Source organism: Cuculus canorus, chromosome 2 (assembly GCF_017976375.1).
Source record: "Cuculus canorus isolate bCucCan1 chromosome 2, bCucCan1.pri, whole genome shotgun sequence".
Lineage (NCBI taxonomy): Eukaryota > Metazoa > Chordata > Aves > Cuculiformes > Cuculidae > Cuculus > Cuculus canorus.
In genome coordinates this window covers 108,212,625-108,228,715 of record NC_071402.1, presented here as the reverse complement: position 1 = coordinate 108,228,715, position 16,091 = coordinate 108,212,625, and the positions used below count along the sequence as shown (strand labels likewise).

Here is a 16,091-nt window from a genome sequence, read left to right as displayed (position 1 = left end):
TCACTAGAATCAAAGATGAACACCAGAATCTGAAGAACACAGAAAACACTGTGAGCACTTTTGAGTTTTTGGAAGTAGCTATTGCTTTTCTACTGCAGGCATCTTGCAGGCCAGCAAGCATTGATTTTTTTTTTATTTTTTTTTTTTAAGAGCTTATTTAGGTGAATCAGTACCAAGGATATGAAGAACTCTGTTCTTATCATTGATGAAATAAGAATCTTGTTGGAAAGTGAGATGCACATATTGCAAGACAGTTTCTTCGAAGAGTTTGCTATCTAGGCAATGAAATATAGGGGAACTTGGAGGAAGGGAAGGGAGGAAGGGAGGGAGGGAGGAAGGAAGGAAGCAAGCAAGCAAGCATAGCAACAGCTAAAGAAAAGCACTTGCTGGTCTCCACTGACAATACAGAAGTCATCTAGTCTCTCTGACTTTCCCTACACGTCTAAGCTTAGACTGTGAGAATTATCTCCAGAGAGCAAAAAATGGGTTAAACCTCAGTCTTGTGAATCCTGCTTGCATTAATCTTGAGTATGCTGGTTAGCTCAAGCCCCTGGTTCCTGGTCCAATGTTGCCATCACTTTTTGGTTCAGGAGCAAAATAAAAAGTCCTTCTGTTGGGAGGACAAACAGAAGTCTTCCAGTTGTCCTATTACACTTGGCACATTCACTTCACTCCTCTCCTTTCTTATGTCCGAGCAGTGAGAACTGGATTGTGCCTTTATGAAAGCTGGGTATCAGTAAGATTTAAAAAAATAACGAAAAGCTGAATTAGGAATGAATTAACAGCGTGGAGGAGTTAAAGAGAATTCCTTTTCCAAGTTGCTTTTTAAGCTAATGACTGCCTGAGCGTGGGACTGTTGAAAAGCTTGTCATCTTCAATAAGGGAGATCATTGGAATAAACATTGTTCTCTTCCTGTGAATGTTGAAACAGAAAAAATAAAATGGATTCAGTCCCAGAGCCACAAGTCTTCCCTGGATGATGACAGGTTACATTTTTAATGCTGTTTTTTTGTAGCCCTCATGTAATTTCTCTTCCTGGCATTTGCACAGTGATGTCTGTAAAGAGGAGGGAGATGTTTAGGGGAAGAATTAAAGCTTGCTGTCCTGTTCCATGAAAGATCACAGACCGCTTGAGGTGGTTCTTCACTTGTATAATGAAAAACAAATACTTTCAATTTTAAAACTTTAAATGTATTTTCTGTTTATTATCTGTAGGTTGCTATCCTCCAGCAGTAGAATAAAATGCTTTGATGACTGCACTGCTCATGTTTAAGACCATAAGCAAGGGAGGACTGTCAAAGCTCTTTAAAGTGCTGGTAGTGCATGAGTGCTCATTGCAACATATGTTAAAATTGTTAGGCTTACTATTGTACACTCCACGTATAGAGGCAAATCTATATATCATTATCATTATGTAGGAACCTCCTTGTTTGTTGGCAGCCAGTTTAAATACTGTTTTGTTTCTGTCTTTTGAAGTTACAGGTCTTGGCTCTGAAAACATATACATCCCAGCATGTGAAAATATAAATATTTGCTGCTAGTAATTGATGTAGGATTTTTTTTTTTCCAGCTGCTGCTGGTTACCACCATTGATACAAGGTTTGTATAGGAACATTTTGGACTTACAGCGTGATTTATTTTATCTCTTTGTATTAGCCATTGCCACTGTACTCTCTTCATCTCAGTGATTGTTAGGAACATGCTCACATACACATATTTTGGCAACGTATTTAAAGGCATAGCTAGATTGCTGGAGGAAATTATTAATTCCAGGGAGTGTATTGTCCAGAAACTCGCTGGCCTTCCTGCCTCCTTCACTTTAATTGCTTCTTTAAATGACTGTTCCAAAACATTTTGCTTAGGCAGTTGGAGTGTTCCCCATCACCCCGGTCTAGAGCGTCTCTGTGATAGCGACTGAATCTGGCTTTGCCTGTCACTTGCACGAGAAACTGTTGCATCCACCCTGTCCCAGGATGGCTGTGAGGGGTGTCAAGACCACACACAATGGTCCAGCACGGCACAGTTGCCTCTCAGCATGGAAAACAGGACCCCAAAGAAGCTCAGAAAGAAATCTCATACACATCTTCCTAATGTCAGAATGATAAACTGAAGATCTTTCAGTGAAAAGAAACTTAGTTCTAAGTTATGATTGCATTGCTATACAGGAAAGGATGCCTGGCCATAAAATTATTTCCTGAGTTAGTACCTTAAAATAAATCCAGAGCAGAAAAAAAATTATGGCATTTTTGCTTTACAGGAACCATCTGAATCACTATGCAAAAGCCATGCCTTGGTTAGAGTTCACTGCATTTACAGTGCTTGAAAGTGATTTTTCATTGCTGAATATTGCCTTCAGGATACAGCAAGACTGGTTAACATAGCTGAAAGTTTTCTGTGACTTCCTAGTTTGGATTTTAGGTGAAACCAGGTTTGGATAAATTTTGTGACATTTTCCATTTGTTTTAATGCAAATCTTCCAGCAACGAGAGTGCTGTAGTATTTGCATAAGCAGCAATTTTTTTTCTTTTTTGTGGATGCTACATAAAAAGAGTGTTCACGGAGAGCACATTTTGAATGTACAAAGTGTCTTTAAGAAAGACTGGTACTACAGATGTCAGGGCCACCGAAACATTCTTCACCGTGAGAGTGGTGAGACACTGGCACAGGCTGCCCAGGGAAGCAGTGGCTGCCCCATCCCTGGAGGTGTTCAAGGCCAGGTTGGATGGAGCCTTGGGCAGCCTGATCTAGAGGGAAGTGTCCCTGCCCATGGCAGGGGAGTTGGAACTAGATGATCTTTGAGGTCCCTTACAGCCCTATCTATTCTATTATTCTATGATCTTTGTATTTCTTACTGAACTGGGTAGGCAGCACAAATTCCTGAGAGTAGTACTTCTGGGAATTGCTGCTAAGTATGTAAAGTGATTGCAGGACCGAGACCAGGCAGTTGTTGCAGGATTATGCTCGTCAAACCTGGTTAACAGTTATTTAATTAAGCTGTGGTGTTAAGTGCATCAGCAAAACATCTACAGGCATTGCAATCAAGTTAACACAGATTTATACCAGATGTGCATCTAGTGTTCTCCTTTTAGGTGGAGGAGCAGGAGCCAGAGCTATGATGAGATACCCCTCTATACTGATTTAATTATTTGGCATCTCCACTTTGCTGTTTAAATCTTGTCTTTCCTCATGGCTGTGTAACTTTACCTATTTGATCTGTGGAGTACTGTTTTTTTCCTTAACAGCATTGCCATTTTTAGTCAAAACATATTGAGAGTTGTATAAAATGGGTTAATTTTAGAAATTATTTTCTGTTGTTTCAGTGGCTCTGTAATTTATTGCCAGAATCAACAAAACTGCTCTGATTCAAGCATGTTTCATTATCTGTGAATATTAAACGTTTTTGGCATATGGAGCAAGTACTCAGATAACATATTTACATAACTTATTTATCTACTGTTGAAAGTCACAGGGTCACCATGTCTGGAATTTCTTATCAGTACTTTTTTTTTTTTCCTCAGTGTACATGACATTAGATTAACCATGCCTATCAGTTCGTCTAAGTTTGCCTACTAAAGAGTGAATCATTATCTTTGAATCAGGACACATGTATGCATTTGTTTCCTGATATTGGGATGGATGTGCTACGGTTAGCAACAAAGACAAACAAAAGTGGATCTGTTATTTATTATCCAGTCTGCAAACTTGAACCACTGATTATACATGTGTACATAAATAAAACAGTAAAAAAAAAAAAAAAAGCTAATAAGAAAGGAGAAATATGTAAAAACTATCTGGCAGCAATTTCAAGAAGACTACAGCCAAACTGTCCTTTGGAGCCAGCATACCCCAGGGCTGATGAGAAAGGCATCCATTTCAGAGTTGAACAATGTTAACAATTTTGGGGAAAAAAAAAAATGACCTGCATTCAAACCTTGAGTGTGTCTCCTGAAGCTAAAATTTCCATTCCAAATATATTGTGTCTCATGATGTTTTCCTTGAACTTGCCCCCCGACTTTTTCCAGACATGGGTTCAGACATGGGTTTGGTTCCATCACATACAATCAAGGCTGGATTCCACCTTCACACTTGCTTTGTGTCAGCTTAATACTGCCGGCTTCCAGGCTTTTGCTAATAACTGGTGATGATTTAGCTCAAGAGGGGCATTGGGCTTACTGGAAGAGGCTGGAAATTTTAAGGTTTGATATCATAATGAATTCTTTTGCATTAGCAGGAGTCTAGTATTGTCTATAGGAAATGAGCTTAAGATATACATTTACTTGCCTGTTTATGTTGTGAAGTGCCAGTCATTAGCCCTCAGCTTCTTCTATGCAGCATTGCAGCAATGCGATTGTTGGAAGCAACAGCTACTTTCCTCTTGTTTTTCAGTCTCATTCTTCTGAGACAGTCATATTGCATGCACACTCTTAACTCAATACCAACTGCTGACTTCCCTGTGCTTGATCCTCAGCTGACCTTCCCAGCCTCCTGTTTGGAAATGGTATTCCATGTTCCTCTCCCAGGGTGACAATTTGTTTATGGTACAGGAGATGGGAAAAATGAAGGGTCTTACCTTTGATGCATGTTAAAAAGACTGAGATAACGTCTAGAAGGGGCCACCAGCTTTCGGTCCATTTATGAGTTTTGTGTTACAGACAGTGTGCCCTGAACCCTTAGAATGTTTGCTTACAGTACCCAACATTTTCTTAAAGGGCTCAAAGGCTTGCTAGAAATTGCCTTTTTTCTGAGAGTAGCTGTAGGCGAGCAGAAATGGTGTTAGGAGTACCCTGAAGGTGGAGGATAGAGCTGATAGCAGAAGGGGAATGTGCTGAGTCAGCAGGTATGATATTTCTCCTAGAAACTCCAACCCACTTCCCTACATGTGAGTGGAAAGTCAGAGGGAATGATCTCTGTGTATGTAATAAATCCAACATGCTGTTCCCATCCAGCCCTATTAAATATCCTGCTGTTCTTTAGGATGTAATGTGTTTGGAGGGTACATGTTATGTTTTAAATAAAACTCACTCTGAAGTGCCCTCCCACTACTTTTTCTCAAGGATGATGTAGTCCGATATGGTTAAAAATCATTGCTACTTTATGGGTTTGCCTCTGCTCTGTAAGACTTTTTAAATATTTGGAGTCCTCTTAAGTAATCCTGTGGGATTTTTTCTTGTTGCAGATACAGCATTTTTAAAGCATGAAGTAATGCACATGCTTCCTCCAGTGGTTACGTCTTGTCTATGAGACGCTTAGTGGTTTGTACTGATGACAAAAAGTAGGCAGAATAACTTATTTTATAGGCTGTCCTATATAAATGTCTCTCGAGCATGTATATGGGCTCTTTAACAGGACAACAACTTTCAGAAAATTAGCAAAGCTAGAGATGAACTTTTCTTTGAATGTGTGGCCATTTATATGCGGAGTAGGGTGGGAGGCGTAAGGGATATTCTGCTTTTCTGCATGATGATAGATTAGCAATACTGTTAGCTATTGCAGACTTATGGTAACCTTTAGAGGCCTGTTATGCAAGTGCCATTTACAGACTGTAGTACAAATATTCTGGCTTTTCTGTCTTCATGTTTTTGCATGTTACATATATATGCACACATGTTGAATATAGTAAGAGAAAACATGTGTGTATATATATGTTCCTGAGTGAGTCATGATTTTCAGACCCTTAGATTTTGGATGTCCAGCTAAAATTCTCTAAAGGATGGTGATTTTTTAAAGTGTCAGATGGTTACCTTCTGAAAACAGGCCTGAGACATCCAACAATAACATCTCCCTCTTGAAAACTGTACATGACTACTCTGGCATCCAGCAGTGTTCAAAACGTAGGTGAGATCTGAATGCAGGCAGTGCTGTCTTCAGTCACTCTGATATTTTGTCATGTTTCCCTTTGCCTTGGGCTGAGCACTATGACAGGAGTGCCTGCGAACTTCAGACAAAAACTAGAAAAAAATAATATGCATGACCCATTCACGTTAGGTGTTTGCAGCCTATGACGACGTGTTCCTAGAGAGTGGGAACAGCCCTACACAAGCACACCTTGTAAAAAGAAACCGTTGTCATTCAAAATCTGCATAAGAAAATTTTATTTTTGTTTTTGTTGTAGGTTTGCCTCATAAGAAGGGTAAAGATGCTATTTAAGCTGGTCAAAACATGCTTCGTTCTAATTAGAACATTGACAACTCCCAATAATATCAAGTTATAAAGTCTCTGTGGGAAAGTTTTTCAAAAATGTTCGGGTTTCCATCAGAATATTTTTCAGCTTAGAACTGAAAATTATGGATTTGTAATTTTTTTGACAATTTAGAATTGAAAATCTGAAAATATAATTTTTTTGCAAAAGTATGTTGTTGTTTTGTTTGTTTGTTTTTAAATTGGGAAGTTTTTCCAGGAGTTGAAGGCTCAGATCAGTAATACTTTTTTTGTGTTACAAAAATTGCGTGCAGTTACCCTGAAAAACCTTGTATGGTTGTCTAGACTATATGTGAGAGTGTAGACTACTGTACACAGAGAAAAAGAAGTAGAAAATAATTTAAGACCCTTCTAATAATTTTTACACCATTTTTATCTGCAATGTAAAGCTGTTCAATGAAATCTGCTAGGCCAGATTAAACAAACAAACAAACAAATAACAACCCTTCTACTAATGGAAGAGTTAAATATGGTCAAGACTGTAGCTTTTTTGTTCCAGAACGGTTTGCTTATTTAGAAATTTAATCATTATGGTACCTAAGACATTATTTAAATTCTAGGGGTCCTACTTATAGGGATTAATGTAATATCCACAGTCATGTGAAAAAAATGAAAGCTTGTTGTTAGCAAGCATGCTTAATGTGTATTTTGCATACCTTTGGAGTCATCTTCCTTTGCTGAAGTTCTGCTCAGCTGAAGACTAAAGTGTGCCTTAGTGTGCTTATTTACTAGCATCTTATTTCAGCCCAGAAGTGAGCTTTTAAAGCAGAATCCCCAGCCCCCCATACTCAGGGAGCTGTGGTTCACAACACGGTGTGCACAAACTAGATTCCTTTTGGGGCAAAAGAAACAAAAAGGAGCACTCAGATGCTTGTTTCTGTCTGCAGCACATCCAGACCACAGGACCAGACTCAGAGCAAGTTAGGGAACTACGTAATGTGAACATCAGCTGCTAAGGGTGCCACGCATTTAGCATGGTTAACCTTTTTGTCCTAGTTAATGTTCTAATGTAGACTTTGTCTACATTTGCCTGGGTACATATTTCAGGTACACTTCCAGTACAGGAGATTTAACTGTATTGCCAGTGTACCAGACTGCAAATGTTTTTATGCAGGACTTAAAACAGGCGAGTACCTCTGGAAAACAAAATGAGACATCCTTCAGCAGAGACAGGAAGTCCCTCCTTGGGAGACTGCAAAGTGGCTCTTGCTTGGTACCTCTTTCAGGACAGGGTTTTTGTTTCCCCAGCTGCAGTCTTAATGTAGTATTTAAGAGAGCTTCCCTTCTGTCCCTGTTCCCACTGCGCCAGTTTTGATGTTTGTTTGTGTTAATAGCTGGACATTGATTTTGCTTTGTGACTTCTATACAGTCCTTGTGCTGAGTGCAAAGGGGACAAACCTCTTTCCATGTTCCCTGCTCTGCTTCGAACCCCCTCCCCACCTTCTGCAGTTTCTATCAGATGTTAGATCCTAGTTTCTGGGAAGGCCAGTTTAGTGGTAGTCCTTTTCTTTTCACAGGCTGCTGTGACCATGTGAAATTTCTGAAAAGCTCTAGTATGTCACAGACCTAGAAACTCCAAGACTTTGTCAAAAAGCCCGGCTATCTATTCCATTTCAAAGACTCGTACAGTTCTTTTGTCTGTAAATGCTAAGTATTTGCTCATTTAAAGCCCTTAAAAACTCTTCCAGAAATTTTCTTCTCTGTGTATCAGATTATGAGGTTGGTCACGAACCAGGTGGCTGGGGTAGCACCATGTTTGAACAAGCTGAGGCTCACACATGAGGCCAAATCCTGATCTGTATTTCAGAGATGCAGTTCAGTCTCAGCATAATGCAGGCAGGAGCTTTGTGCTGAGATTTTGTTTCAACAGATTGATATACTAGACCTTGACTTTTTCACTGGAATCAAAATTTAATGTTGTTATACTGATGTCTGATTGGTTGACTGAACCTTCCCTTTATGCATGTAAAATTTGAGGAAAATAAGAGATAATGTGAAATATACATCAGCCACCCTAACCAAAAAAAAAACCCAAAACCAACAAACAACCAGCTATGGCCAGTCCTTTGGAAAGGATAGATTTCTTTCAGCTTCATCCACTTGTTTCAAGGGATTTTGTTGCTTTTTCCTGATTCTGTACCTTTACTGTTTCTAAGAGTGCTTAAAGAAACCCATTGCTTCTCAACTGCCTCGCATCCTTTCCTGCCCACCAGATATCAGTGTACACTGACTGATCACAGATGCACAGAGGAATACAACCTAATTTCTGCCTGCTTGAATTCCCCCAAATTCTGCAAGCCAAGTAGTAGTGACTGCCTTCTCCTTCTAGGAAGTGGCATCTGCCCTTGGCTACTAAAACAGGCTGTAGGGGACCTGCTGGTCTGTTCCAGAGCAGCACAGGTGACAGGAGAGGCTCAGTTCTTGCAACTGTCTCTCCTAATACAGACCAACACTGAATTTAGTAATCGCCGTGTGTAGAATTGCCACATAATTGGCAGAGAGGAAAGGGTATTTCCAAATTCAGACTTCGTCTTCTGGAGTGCCTTTCTCTGTTTCGTCTGCAGTGTTTGAAAAAGGACGAGATGTAGCCAAGCTTCAGTTTTAGCAAAGGCAATAATTTAGAGATGAAAGGATCAAATTTACGTTGCTTCGTGCCAGATAGTTCATTTTAGTCTTGTGAGATATTTCTGTTTTGGTTTGTTCTTAAACTGTGTTTGCACAGGACATAAAGCAGGACTGCTCAAAGAGTGTGCCAAAAGCTCCGTGCAGAAGCTCATACTGTCCTTTCTGTATCTCTTGCATGAATCAATTGACAGCTGTCCAAATGACTGGTAATTCAACCTTTCAGGAAGGAAGAGCAGGTAGTTAATAGATCTTGTCTTCGCTGTTCTGGATTTAGCATAAACCTTCTGGCTGACCTGGATCTAGTTCCCATGTGAAAGTTCGAAGAAAATAAATGTCAGTGTGCATTGTGAGTCTCTTACATACAATAAATAATAAAAACTTGATCCAAGTGATCTGGACAAACGGAGAGCATCATAGTCTTAATTGTCAATTGATCCCAAGGAAACTATAAACTGTGGGTAGTTACCTGTGCCTGCGTATGTTGGAAATTTAACGACAGAGATGTAAAGACAGGGTATGAATATGTACTTCAAATAATGGATTATGAAGAACTTTTGGGCCACTGAAGCAGAAAAGAGGTATCTTACCAAAAGGCATAGACATGAGCTGACTGGAAAATAACATTTAGGACCTAGATAGGCCTTTGGATTTTGATTGGTTTTTTGGCAATACTTTGGCTAACTCACCTAAAAAGTGTTAATGCAGAATCAGTCTTAGAGCATGCAGTAATTTCATATCTATAACATTTTTTTTCTCCCTCTTTTAAGGATTTCTGCTTTGATTAAGGTACAAGTTTTCATCCTCTTGGAGTGGAGGATGTCACTTGGTGGTTTATAGGAAAGTCTCCCTCTCACTGGTACAGATTTTAAGGATGGTGGCAGGAGGAATTTGTTGATACTTTGTTGTCATAGTTTATATTAAATTCTAATAGATTTTCTTCAGTGAATATTTGTAAGCTGCAAAACGTAAGAAAGGCTTTCTAGAGTAAGAATATCTTGACTCGAGATCACTTTATCAAACCTTGGTACATTTAACTTACATAAAGCATCTATTTTTCTGGACAGGATTTTACTCTTCTGTCACTGTGTCCACATATGTAAAAGACAGTCACCAGCATCTGAGCTAAGTTAGATATATTCATATCGTATCCAGTCAAGAGGGACAAGCATTTCCAGAGCACGGTTCCTCTGACCTGTTTTAGATTATTTCCTTAGGATTATTTGATTCCTGAAACATTTATTTCTCTCTTTTGACTCTTGATAGCAGTCTAGACATCCCGTTCAGCTCTAGTTGTCTTTTATGGATGGGCTAATTCCACCTTCTCATTATTTTAATTCAGAATAATAATTGTGATTATAATTGTGCTTGCAGGTTGGTCAGGACAAAGGAAGATGTTCTTTTCACAGAAACCCCAGCCCATGCATTGTTCCTCAAGAGAACGAAAATATTTTCCACACAATATTTGCTTTTTTCACTAAGTCTGGAAGAAAAGTATTGGTAAGAAAGTCCATCTATGACGAACTTAAACACACGGAGTATCTTAAAAAATGTTTTGCATGGCTCAGCATGAAGAACCCAAGCAGACAGTTAATTATAAAGCAACTGGTGCAGGTAGACTGGTACTGAGGTTGTTGGGATATTTAGTGATTTTAGTTACCTGGGTTTTTAATGGATATAGGAAGTTTCTGGAAGTGCAGTGAGGGGGGCATTATCTGACATGGCAGTGTGCACTCATTGACCAGAGCCCTCACTCCTGTACTTTGCCTAAGGCACATGGGGCAGTGGAGCTTGGTGCCTGCCCTGTGCAGAGGGCTGATGTGCAGCGGTGGCCCAGCCCTTGGCATTCATGTGGCTCAGTAGCAGTGCAGAGGGCTAAATTTCATCTTCCTTACTTACACGCAGGTCTCTGCATCTTATTGTCTTCAGGTCTCGAAAGTTGTTTCTATTTCAATGCAGGAGTGCTATATTTTAACAGTTTGCTGTGTAACTTAGTCAGCTGGCATGTTTGCTGTAAGACAATTTGTTACTGAATTTTTCCCTCCTTTGCCTAATAGCTTTTTCTGTATTTCCCCTAGGACTGTGAAAGACCAGGAAGGTCCTGCTCAATTATACGCTGCAACTTAAGCTCACTAGCAAAAGCAGAGTCTTGTGATATAAGTATCTACACGCTGCTGAATACTGAGATACTGAAGAAGGTATGTGCTTCCTTTGTGGCTTGTCTTAAATACCGATTCAAGTATGCACATGTGCATCAATGAACTCAAGAGTTGTGCTCCTTCTTTTCTTTACTAGTGTGTTATAAAAAAACATGGTGTCAAAGAAAACAGATCTATTTATCAACGGCTATGGAAGTGTTATTCCTAGTTCTTACTCATTACCAATTAAGGCAGAAATAAATTAAATTCAGCAGTTTATACATTGAGAACCAACAAAAGAGACCCCTAATTGTATGCATGGTGTTAAGGCTAGAGACTTTTAAAAGTTTAATTTATTTCTGAAAGTTTTCATTTTGCAAGGTGAAAAGTAGAGTAAGTGCATGTAAATTGTGACCAACTATCATTTCTTCCATATAAACAGAGACGTGCATTTTTTTGAATTTTTTACTTCATATTATTATTATTCAAAGAAGATGATTCCTCACTTTATTAATGCTGTGTTTGACATTTGTGACAAGAAACAAATGGTTGCAAGTGAATTCCTGTCTTCTCTGAAGCCACTGAATGACAGAGCACATCTTTTGTATTTCTACTAATTTACTGTGTTTTGCCCTGTTTTCCTATACCTACGAAAATGCTGACTGTGTAATTGTGGCAAGATGCTGTAGGATTTTGAGAGTGAGAAAGCTGATAACATGAGCCTGTTAAAATAAACCTGTCTTTGATAGCTGCTAGATTAAAAGCATTGGAGAGAGCCCTTATTAGAAAGCAGTTCCTAAAGCAATTGATAGCACTCAGCTTTTCCAGCTGAAACCAACCCGTCTGCTAATAGTTGAACACAGGAAATATAGGCAAGGCCAGAAATTTCAGATATTTGATACATGCTTAGAGAAATGCTGAAATATGTAAGCAAATTAATTAACTGTGTACAAAATGTGCTTATGGGAGATTCAGTCCTGGTAATAGCCAAGATTCATCCCATCTGCTGGGTCCTTTCCAAGATGACCATTAGCAACACTGTTAAAAGACATACAGTACTTTCACGTCTTCAGATTAGTAACATCAAAACATGCTGTTTGCTACTTATCACCTACCATTCCCAAGATAAGTAGCATACAAATGACTAACATATGAATTGAAATGCCAGCTTATTGGAATATGCGTGGTAAAATACAGGGAAAAAATATGTATCAATAAGGGGAGGTGTCCATTGGATATTTAAGATATTTGCAGTGCACACATTCAAATTATTAAGAAGTTTTCACCTTGGTATATGCTAGAGTTTATCCCAGGTTTCATATCTTTTACCTGTTTGCTTGAAAAACAAGTAGGAACTTTTCTTTGATAGTTAATATTGAGCTTGCCTCTGTTAATTAAGAAAGGTTCTGGCTTTTGCGGTAAATTTAGGATACATTAACAGGCCAAATACAAATGATGTGTTTAAAGTTCTAAGTACCTGATTTTGTTTTAATCTGAGATAATGTGCTTGGGTTTGTCTCTCTGTTATGCTCATAAGGTATATTTTTTTTTCAAAGCAGGGTTTTAACCAGGATAGTACTTAACTGTCAACCCAGCCTCCAATAAGCATTGTCTAAATATGTTTTTTACACTGATACACAAATATTTGCAAATATTTTTACACAAATATTTGCAAATATTTGATGATTTTGTCTGGAGATTTTTTGTGCCATTTTTTTTCCCCACCCTTAAATCCAATTCTTCTTCTCAGGACAGTTCATCAGTCATCCAGTTTGTCACAAGAGCAAGGGTGCGGGTAGACCCTGACCTCAGAGTTGTGGAGGTGCCCAATGGGACCCCAGAAGAAAAACCAGTAAGTAAATAAACCTGAAGAAAAAGGTTTACTGATCCCAGTGGGCTGGAGATCATTGAGAGCTCTATGCAAACTGGAATTTGTGGCTGGATTTGAGCTGGGCTTGCTCATAAGAGTGCCCAGACTTTGTCTGCCTAGACTAACAGTGCTGTGCCTCTATGCTTTTACTCTCTGTGATAACGATGCCGTCACAGTGAATGACGTTATGTGGAGCAGGGTGATCTGGGTTGTACTAGCCAAAATTGCAATATCCTTCAGGTATTTGTGCCAAGACTAGGTTTAGCTTCCTGTTCTAGGGTTAATGTCTGCTTTAATCTAATTCAGATTTTCCTTGAAAACCTAGCAGAAACTTCAAATCCTAGCAAAGTCTTTTCAGATTTGCCATTATGAAGTATTTAGAAGTGTTAATGATATTTCAAGAGCTGTGAAAATGGGTAAGGTGGTTTAGACTTACAGAAATTAGTCTAACTGCTTTGTTGTGCCGAGTTGGTGAAATTCATGTATGACCCGATACTGCATTTTAGGTTGACCTGTGTGACACTGGATTGAAAATTGAAGGGGAAATATTGAAGTTCAAGGTTAATACACTTACAGTTTTGACTGTAATAATACCATACAGGGCCATGTTTACAATCTGCTGGAGAAGGAGGTGGTGTTGGCTTTGGTTTCATACTACCAAGTCACCTAATGCTTACATATGAAGATTGAACAAGCGTCCATACCCAAATTCACCTTTCTTTTTAAAGTTTAATTTCTTTCTCTCTTGTGCGAGGATCAGATGAATTCTGGGCTACTCTCAATTCCTCCTCTTGCTGTGTATTTTTCGAATGTGATCAAGATCCCATCTCTCAGTTATCCTTTTCTCTCCAGTGATTGTCATCACCACCAAACTATGCAACCATTCTCTCATTGGCTCCATTTCAGTGAGTATTATTGAGGTCTGAGTGTGAGAGCAATGCCTTCAAGACACTTTTTGAAGACACTGACATCCCAAATTAAAGCATGCATCTCAGAGATGCTGGATTAAAAACCCTACAGGCAAAGGAAGAACTGAACCTGCATATACTTGCTACCTTCATTCTGAAAGTAGACACCACTGCGGTCACCATCTCCACCATTGTGTCTGCAACCCTAGACTTGTTATTTTATTAGAACTATCAGAATAAAGTAATTCTTTTATATGACAGGACCCCATTTTTTCCCTTGTGTTTTAAATTCTTTGTCAGGTTTCTGGATCATTCTAAAGAACATTAAAAAGTAGGCTTGGCAGCTGAAATGAGAAACATAGCTAGCCTTCCCTGGGAATGTGCCTCTTAAGTGACCTGCAGCCCTAACTGTTAATACATTGCTTGATCTCTCCTTAGTTCTGCAGTGTGCACAGAGCATGTCTTGCAATTTTATGGCAAAATTTCGTTAATGACTGAAGTAACACGTGACTGTGATACCCTATGCCCCAGCTGAAATGGAAGAAGCCAGGATCTCTCTGCCAAATATTTTGATCAGTAATGAGGTTTAGAATATCTCAGAATGATAGGTACAATGTAAAATGTGTGGGATTACTATTATTTAATGTTCAAAATTTAGAAATACTTTTATCTTGAAATACAAGCTCTGCCATATTTCATTGTTATCTAATGCTTGGAGAAAAAAAAGAGAAAACAAACAAAAAAAACCCCTTCATCCTTCTCCTGTTCCCAGAAAGCCTTTCATCAAGCCTTGAGTTGAAACCATTTTGAAGTGCACTCTGTGTGCTGGGAAGCTGTATTAATCTTCAAACAAGAGCTTGCTTCTAGTTCCTGGGAAGCCCTAGCTGTAAAGGAGCATACTTGACATGCTGTAGCCATGTAACATCAATTTGTAATTTCAAGTCTTTTCTAATGTGAATGTCATTTGCTCTCTCCTTTATGCTATTTCCATATGTCTGTTGGCTTCACCGTTGCTGTATGTTTTGTAAAGCATCATGTTCAGGGAAAAATTTAAGCCATGTGGTTTGGCTCAAGGTATTCATTTTTCCCCTTCTCTTTTCTTGTGGAATGCAGAAGGGAATAGTACTTGTTGCAAGCCACAGCTATTCAGCTGGATGTAGAGACAGGAAAGAGAAAATGTCCTTGTTCGTACTCCTCCCTTCCTTTTTAAAAGCCATCCTGTGTTCTTTTCATTGACCATGGACTGCTGTACCATGTCTGTTTGGATTACAGCTCCTTCTGAACAGTTGTGCCTGGTCTTCCTTTGAGTCTGTTTATGAAAGTGTTCCCTAACCATGAAAAACATTTTCTTACTTTATCATGGTAAACTTTAAAAGGTCTTTTCGCTTTCCACAGCTAAATGTAGACTTATTAGTACATTTAAATAGTTCTTTAGAACCAGGTACCCTTACTTCACTGGGCACTTTTACAGTATAGTGTATCATATCACAGTGCAAACTATCTGTAAAGAAGACAAAAGGAAAAGGAAGACTGATATTTGTAATGCTAGTGTAATAAGTTCAAGCAGGACCACCCATATAAATATCAGTTTTGTCAGAAACTTTAGTAGGCAGTTTGTAAGGGAAACACAAAAGCTTATGTAAATATCTGTAAATTGGGTAGCAAGCTGTCTTTGGAATGAACCCATTTAAAAAAAAAAGATGCATTTATGCAATTCTCAGAATTCTTTTTTCTGGATTTGGGTATGGTTTTATGTGATTTGGAATGGCATATTTTCTGTCTCCAGTTACAATAGGCTATTTGAACTTGTATATTGCACAAATCAAATGAAGAAGGTGAGCAGAGTCTGGATTTGGCTCTGTGATGACAGTTGTATTAACATGAGTATATGTTGGCTGAAACCGATGGCGTGGTATTTTCAGGAGACATTCTTTGTTTTCTTGAGCGTATGCGTTTCCATGAAGGTTTGGCTCCCTTCTCCTGTGCATATGAGGCAAAACCAACAATAACCTCCATGAAACCATGGTGGTCAGATACCAAGATCCAAGGATTTGCAACCTATGCTCACTGCTCGTGTGCAGAAACAGTGGTCCTATAGAGCAAAAGAACAAATTAACTTCCCTCTGCGACTGCTGCTGTGGAGGGAAGAATAGGCTGGATTTCATGATGTCAAAACCAGCTGAATGCCTCTGAGTCTCCCTGTCTTGAAAGTGAGGGAGTGCAAAGCTGAATAGATGAATAGAGAACCCCAGATAAAATGTACACAGATCCTGCAACAAAAGTGCCCTATAAAGCTGAAGGCTACTCCATAGCAATCTGGTGCTGTCAGCTCAGCTCCAGTATGTTTCATCAGGC

General features: G+C 39.0%; 1 protein-coding gene across 1 annotated transcript in view; it reads left to right on the top strand.

The window, feature by feature from the left end:
• The window catches only part of ITGA9 (integrin subunit alpha 9), a 215,866-nt gene that overhangs the window by 174,679 nt on the left and 25,096 nt on the right, over nt 1–16,091 (top strand). The window contains exons 24-26 of the mRNA XM_054060077.1: nt 10,195–10,320; nt 10,899–11,018; nt 12,709–12,810. Coding sequence (XP_053916052.1) covers nt 10,195–10,320; nt 10,899–11,018; nt 12,709–12,810 — 348 coding nt within the window. The remainder of the gene's footprint in view (nt 1–10,194; nt 10,321–10,898; nt 11,019–12,708; nt 12,811–16,091) is intronic.